Source organism: Rhopalosiphum maidis, chromosome 3 (genome assembly GCF_003676215.2).
Source record: "Rhopalosiphum maidis isolate BTI-1 chromosome 3, ASM367621v3, whole genome shotgun sequence".
Taxonomy (NCBI): domain Eukaryota; kingdom Metazoa; phylum Arthropoda; class Insecta; order Hemiptera; family Aphididae; genus Rhopalosiphum; species Rhopalosiphum maidis.
Window position 1 is genome coordinate 41,503,666 of NC_040879.1, and position 7,908 is coordinate 41,511,573.

A 7,908-nucleotide genomic window follows, 5' to 3' on the forward strand; every position below is an offset into this window, starting at 1 on the left:
CCCATGTTCGGAATAAAGTAAGGACAATATAGGTCCTGGGTCGGATATTTTTTATAAAATATTCTTTAATGGTCACATATCAAATTAAATTAAAAAATGTTCATAGGCATCACATAAAATTACATAATTATAAAAATTGTAAATGAGTAAAAATAGAAGTGATGATGAACAATTATGTAATTTAATATGGTACAACTGGTATACGGTACTAATAGGTATATATTTATTTACTCGGGTTTCGTTTTTATTTTATATTTTGTAAGTAATTTTTTTTAGTATTTTATCAATTTGAATCTCAATATCTTTTTAAATACAAAGATTAAAAAGTTATTATAATTATTGTATATTATTTTAGACATACATTTTATGCTTGATTAAAACAACCCAAATAAGTGTGTTAATATTCCATGCACTTAACATGTAGTTTATTGTCGATAAGGGTTATTACTGGCAACGTATTACAAGATTAACTAGTCTGCAGCTAGTGTATAATAATATATCGTCGGTTATACTTCAATACCTCGTAAGTCTATAGTTAATTATTTTCAGGAGACAAATAAATATTTTTATGTTTTTTTGGACTTACAAAGTACCTATTACAGTATCGCCGACGATATGTATGTGTATTGTGTATATAATATTAAAATAAACATTGCATAGTTATTTTGATAATCTTATTATATACCTATTAGTTATTATTTATTTATTTTATGTTTTTAAATGGTAATGAATTTAAAAAAAAAATCATACCAAAATACAAAACCGAGTAAGTCACGCCGCTGTGTAGAATGTTTTGAAAGAGATAAATCATTACATAATATGAAAAACGATTCTGAACTGTTGTCTGTCAATCTGTAGTAAGCGTAACTGCGTAGCCAAAGAGAAACCATGGTATCCATGCTCCCCGCCATTGATTATATTATGCGTAAGAAAGGTACTTACCTAATTATTTTTTTTTCTGTAATTTTGGTTTTAAATTAAATTTTATCAATATCAATAATTAACAACGCCATTATGGCATTATGACAACAATCTATTTTTAATGTTGCTTAATATATTTATGAGAATAATTTACCTGTTAGTACAATATCATATTTAAAAGCAAAGTTATTCATTTGGAAAAAGTAGTGAGAATCAGAAAAATATCTTCCTGAGTCTGCCGGTTGAAGCACTTCAACGTTGCTCAGAACTTTTGCCTATCACAAAGAAACTTTTATAATTGTTTAGTACTCTGACTGTAACGTCAGCCACCGCTAAACATACATTTTTGATTTTAAAACGCCTTAAAAAAACTTATTTACGGGCAACTTTGACTGAGATAAAATTAAATGGATTAATTTCTTAATTAATTTAGGTACCTATTTGCTTTTTATAAAATGTTATACCTACTTGTGAAATTAAAAAATGTTGATTATTAAATTTAGTTATGAGATAATACAAACGTCAGAAAATAAAATTTATTTAACTAATTTTCTTCAATCAGCCATGTGGTATTTCTTTACATTTATTATATGTGTTCTATTTAATAATTTGTTCTATTCATTGTACATTTTTTTTTTAATTTAATACACTTGAATATATTTGAGGTTTTTCAAACCTCCCACCTTCCTCCTCCTCAGAAATCCTGGCTATGCCACAGACCTATATGCTATAACAGGTATTTTACTAAAGTGATTGTATTATATATTATATTATTCATAATATATTTATATTTTAAAGTTTGAACTATAACAAAATACAAAATTAAAATAATGCCAAAAATTGGTTTGTTGTAAAAAAACATGTTTTTAACTAATTATGTTTAAGCTATTGTAAACGAAAAACAATTATGTAGGGAGATGGTCTGTCAGCCTATATTACTAAGTTTAATTTATTGTAATATTATAATATATTTATATCATAAATTATTGTTATTGACTTTCGAGTTACCTAATGACAAAAGTTCCAATTCGCCAAAATATTTTTAGATTACGACAAAATAACTAAAATCGATATATTTAGTTTAAATATCCTATATTTTATGAATTTGAAATGTCTATAAAAAAAACCATTTATTATTAATTTTTAGGTTTTTATAAAGATCATAACTCATGGGCAATCTTGTGTTACATATTTAAGTCCGAGTTGTTCAAATTTTAAATGTTACACATTTTTAACTGCAAAATAATTAAAAGATATTCGTGATTTTGACGAGTTTAGTCAAAATTTTAACTTAAATCGCTTATAAAAAAAATTGTGCTTATGTCTATTTTTTTTTTATTGCTATAAAAAAAGATTATGTGAGATCTTATATTAAATTTTTAAGGTTATTTGGTGATCTAATTTTGTTTACCACAAAAGAGAAATAAAACGGCCTGGGTATTGATAGACTTTTTCTGCACCAAAAGGCGATGAGATGATAAACACAAAAAAAAATACATTTGTCATAGGCATTTAAAAATTTTCAACTCAACTATTTAGTTAACTTTCTATTATAACTTGTAATTAGGTGTAGGATTTATATGTAATAAAAAACCAAAAATATGTACATTTATATGTAATTAAAATGGAAAATATATGTAGTATAAAATAAAAGATATGTAATAAGAACAATTTAAAATTATGTTAACGTGTAAAATTAAAATAAAATTCTAAATACTTTTTGAATAATATACAATTAATTGTTTTTAATTTCTAATCAATTTAATTCAAAAACTATAAAAATAAAGATATATTTACAACCACGCGAAAGCAAGTGTCAGTAACACTGTTGAAAATTCGTAAATATATTTTGTCTAATAATTATAAAGTATAGTCTAAGATCATTAATGTATAGTTATCGAACGGAACGGAAACAAATAAGATAAATTATAAACAAGTTATTAATATTTAACTAATACTTTCATATACTTATTTCCTATATGCATATACACTACACTTACAATTCTTACGAGTATTAGCTATTATCGAAGTATAAATGTATAATACCACTAAACCACCAAAATTGTCAACATTTACGAAATTTATAAAAAAAAAAAAATTGCAGACATTCTACAAATAATATTTATGACAAAATATATAAAAACGTGTAAAATAAAATATGTTTTATTTTATTGCAAATCACGTGAAATGAATTCATCATTTGCAATACTTAATTTATCATGTTTTAATAAAAATAAGTATTTACATACAAATTCCAGTCCTACCTATTACCTATAATATAATATTACTTTGTTAAATAACATACTTCATTGATCTAATAAAAAGTACAGGGATATTTTTCTTGCAGCATTCAGTGTGTGTGACACAATATATAGTCGTAGTTTCTTGCTATTGGCTATGACCTACCTATGTAATACTTTCAACTAGAAATCAGTCAATATTAATAATTGTTAATACCTATTAATTCATGTAATTTTTATACACACTCAATTCAATTATATTTTAACAATGGTTTCATACATTTTTCGCTGTTAATTATATAATTGACAATTCATTTATTTATATTTTATTAGGTAGGTATCTAATAAAAATACTTTTATTTATAAATGTTTTGTTGGCTTTACGTTAAAAAATTACCTAATTAAACAAAAAACAAAAAAATCCTCTAAAATTGAGATTATTTTCTTAACAATTCATATTTTTCAAATGAACCGATATAGTTTTAACATTAGGTTTGTGTATCAAATTTAAATATATTTCTCCTTACCAATAAAAAAAATTGTTGGAATAACCAGTTTTTGAAACAATGCTTTTATTTAAAGTTTTATAATGTATGTAAGGTAATAACAATATATTGTTATGTTTAGTTATCCACGGAAATAAAGAAATAATAACAAATTTAATTAAATATTAATCATTCTTATAATCTTACGAATTACGAGAATAATGTATCTTTTTAGTTTTAATAGTTCTATCATTATAATTAGTTACCTATTTTTCAATAAACAATCCAAGTATTTAGTTATAAGATTAATAATAAAATAACATTGATAGAATTTAATTGTTAGTTTAATGAAGTGTTGTTTTAATCAGACATTACCTGTAAAGAGTGTAAAATTTTCAGATTTATTTTCCAAACCATAGCTATTATAATTAATATTACTTGTTAAATTGTCTATACATGACTAATTGTATACATATTTAAATTATGAATAACGATGATATTCATTATTTTGTTATAATTTAAAAACGCGGAGACATAAAACTTATACGTATATTATTATATTTTATACACACAAAGCTACTTTTAAATTGAATGTTTTTGATTAAAATTAATTCAACTTACTGTATTATTAATAGTAAAATAAATAACTTTAATATCAATATCACAAAACATGATACAGGTAGATCATAGGTATGTCTTGAAAATATACTTTGTGATATATACGTAGGCTGATAAACCGTCTCCGCTTAGAATCGTTTTTGGTACCTATACAATGATATAATTGAATTGAATTAAAATTTAACACGCCAATTACAGTTGAACTATTCCCTGTTTTTCAGGTATAATAAATAAAAAATAAGAGATCAATAATATTAACACAGAATAGTTTTCATTTCAAAATATTAAAATTAATCAGATACATGAAATTTTTTCTATGTGTTAGCTTTGACATGAAATTCCTATATTTTTTTATAGGACTTTACAGTAATTTAAAATAATGACTATACAAAGTTTGCAGATCATAAAAATCATATAAACCGTAACACCTGTAGTGTAATAATTAAATAATTATTTCACTAAGCACCAAATTAAAAATGTAGACCTAAGTCTTAAACATACATTTATGACTATTGCATTATTACAGTTTAATACCTTATACATATATAATAGGAAATGTGTATGATGCAATTTTTAAATACATTTAAATAACACAAAATAAGTACATTAAAAAAATATGTATATGTATGACACGTGAGAACTGCGTATACGCGGGTAATATAGAAACAATAATTCTACGCTTATCGCACAGGTGCGTTTTACTAGATCGGCAATAAAATTGTGATAGGTTAATAACTAAATAAGGAGTATAAATTGTGCTTCAAATCTATTAGATTTCATCATTCGTACTTGGACTGCTTCTGTAATATAATCGTCACGTGAAGAATATCTAATACATACGTTTTGCTATTTTGACGACGTCTGATCTTTTGAAATTGTTCGACGTATTTTTCAGAAGCATATTATTTTAATACAATATGCATATCATTCCGATGTTTTCGATTCTAATATTTTATTTTTATTTATGTCATCAATGTTATTCGGGTAAGTATATACTCAAATGATATTCTTTGACGATAACCATACATATTTATAAATTATACATGGTAGAATAATACCTATTCAGAAATAAACTTTTTTTCTTTATAATATTCTATTTTTATTTCAATAGCGGAGAATAAGCATCATCATGCCAATGATAGCGATGTTCATGCAATCAAGAGTCATTGGCTGACAGAAGATAATAAGATACTAAATGGTACATTTTTATTATATTTATTTCGGTCGTATTTAGTTTTTCTATCTATTAATTTTATTTTTAGAGTCTAATAAACGTTATTACTTTGTTTTAGTTTTCATATGGCTAGTCTAAATTAAAAAAGCTTTGTTTTCAGAATCTTTCAAGAGCCTCAGTGAGTTAAAAAATCTCCATCATTACATGAACACTTACGGCAAAGACGTATGTCATGGCTGGAATAAGGAAGTAAAATCGCCGCTGTTGATCTTGGTAGATTCGAATACCAAACATGAGTTCCAAAGAAAGATAGCTCGGGCCACGTGGCTTCGAAACTTCCATGGCAATCAGAGCAGAGTACATGTAGTGTTTTTCGTGGGAAAACCGCATAGCTTAAATACCGCCGAACACCTATTAATGGAGAACCGAAAACACGGCGACATTGTCTGGACGCACGTGCCAGAAAAGTCCAGTTATATCAGGTCATTGAAAATGGTATCGGGACTGAACTGGGTGCTCAAAAAATGCAAAAACGCTAAATTTGTGTTGAAAGTCGACGATAAAACAATCGTCAACATGCCGGCTCTCCTGAGATTCATTGACAAACAAAATAATGCAAAAAACACCATATGGGGATTCAAACACAACGTTTCACCGTAAGTGGACAATATTAATTGGTTTCCGTTATCGCTGAGACTGCGAAAAACGAAATTGTATTTAATCTGATAGACAGGGTTATGATAGGCCATATGTTATAAGCGTAATATAGGGAAAAGCAGCTGATATTTTATACTAGATGGCAGGTGCAAAGATATTATCTACAATCTACTCTTATTTTAAGCTTTAATTTGTTGTACAATACAACACATTTTTTTTATAAAGCATTAGAAAAACATTACCTATATGCTTAAAATTTGAATATTATTTTTCTTTTTGTGTTTTATGTAATTAATAATTATCAAGTACCTATTTAGCCATCGAAATATGATATTGAATTACTACATTTACTTAGAGTTTATCATAATATATTATGAGTATTACGAACTTTAAACTTGGGTACTAGGGAATTTATTTGTTCTCTACATCGAACCGTATAAAATGTATCTTTTAAAATGCCATACTATGTATTGTGTTTTTTTTTTTTTTGACAGGATAAAAACCAATAAAAAGTATATCGACTACACTTGTGAACATGCATATCTGATGACACATGATGCAGCTAAAAACCTGTATTCTGGTGCCTTAGAAAATATCCCCTATTTGAGTGACGAAAACCAATTCCTTACTGGTAACTATGATATCTTATTAGATTATTACTATACATGTAGTAATAATATATACTTGTTCGTGTATAAACATTAGACATACAACACGTAAATGTATGCGTTATCATCGTAATATTATGATTATATATGGAACATTATGGTTTTTTTTTGTTTAAAGGAGTAGTTGCGACTAACCAAGGCGTCAATGTAATACACGATAAACATTTCAAAGCTGTTACATTATCATCAGTTCTCCCAAATAACAGCACTGCAATTGAAAAATGTGACTATTCAAAAAACCATTTCATTTTCTTAAAACCTGAGAATAGAGATGAGTGGTCACATATATTGTCATCATTCAAGATCTGTAAGTCTAATTTAGCTAAGAATGCAAAGCATCATAAAACAGTTTAAAAATTTAAGTTGTAAAAAACCGTAGCAACACATGTTAGTTTATAACAATACTATTCTAAAATAAATAAATATTTAAAAAACTTAATTTTTTGTACGTTATTATCGTTTTAATTTCCTGATTTTTCCACTCAAAAATAGTTTTATTTTTTTTAAAACTATGGTTCTTGGTTCTAAGAAAATGATCAAACTACAGATATTTGTATGAAATCGGTAAGATACTAATCGAAGTTAAAAACCGAGGATTTCGCTCTACCATAATATATAATAGGTGTTGAGTGTACCTCGTAATTTAGTTGATCTCTATACTTAATGTAATGGATATATTCATTTTGAATTTAATAATATTATTTAATATTTATTACATATCTATGAAAAATGATTCTGAGTAGAAACAGTTCTGTCAGTCTGCATTATTTCAACAATACTTATAATAACTTAATTTTAATTCGATTTTTTCAAAAATTAGTATTGTGTAAAAATTCCTGTTTTTTACCAATTTTATTTTTATTTTTATAAGTAATTAAACATTTTTAGCACGTTATTAGTATATATTTTACATATTTTATTTACCACAAAACCAAAAATTAATGCGCGGGATTTACAAAATACGTTTAAAGTTTAACTATAGTCTGCAGATTGCAATCAACATAAAAAAATTAAATTATTCATACCTAATTTAACTAGTTACAAATATTCAACACTTAATTCAAAAAAATTCTTAGTTAAATAATGTTGAATTATACTATATTTTATGATTACAGTAATTACACATTATATCGTTTATACCTATA

The 7,908-nt window shown here is 25.5% G+C and overlaps 2 protein-coding genes across 2 annotated transcripts; both read left to right on the forward strand.

The window, feature by feature from the left end:
• Window positions 1–5,642: 5,642 nt before the first annotated feature.
• LOC113555830 (beta-1,3-galactosyltransferase 4-like) lies at window positions 5,643–6,098 on the forward strand. Its single transcript, XM_026960390.1, has one exon. The coding sequence runs from the start codon at window positions 5,643–5,645 to the stop codon at window positions 6,096–6,098; it is 456 nt and encodes a 151-aa protein (XP_026816191.1).
• Window positions 6,099–6,638: 540 nt separating this feature from the next.
• On the forward strand, window positions 6,639–7,117 carry LOC113555829. The gene is made up of 2 exons (XM_026960389.1): window positions 6,639–6,726; window positions 6,882–7,117. The coding sequence occupies exons 1-2, from the start codon at window positions 6,642–6,644 to the stop codon at window positions 7,115–7,117; spliced, it is 321 nt and encodes a 106-aa protein (XP_026816190.1). The 5' UTR covers window positions 6,639–6,641.
• Window positions 7,118–7,908: the final 791 nt, after the last annotated feature.

Coding starts and splice junctions, on each gene's coding strand:
- LOC113555830 (XM_026960390.1), top strand. CDS start 5,643: ATGAACACTTACGGCAAAGACGTATGTCATGGCTGGAATAAGGAAGTA.
- LOC113555829 (XM_026960389.1), top strand. CDS start 6,642: ATGACACATGATGCAGCTAAAAACCTGTATTCTGGTGCCTTAGAAAAT. Junction 6,727..6,881: donor CGAAAACCAATTCCTTACTG/GTAACTATGATA, acceptor TTTTGTTTAAAG/GAGTAGTTGCGACTAACCAA.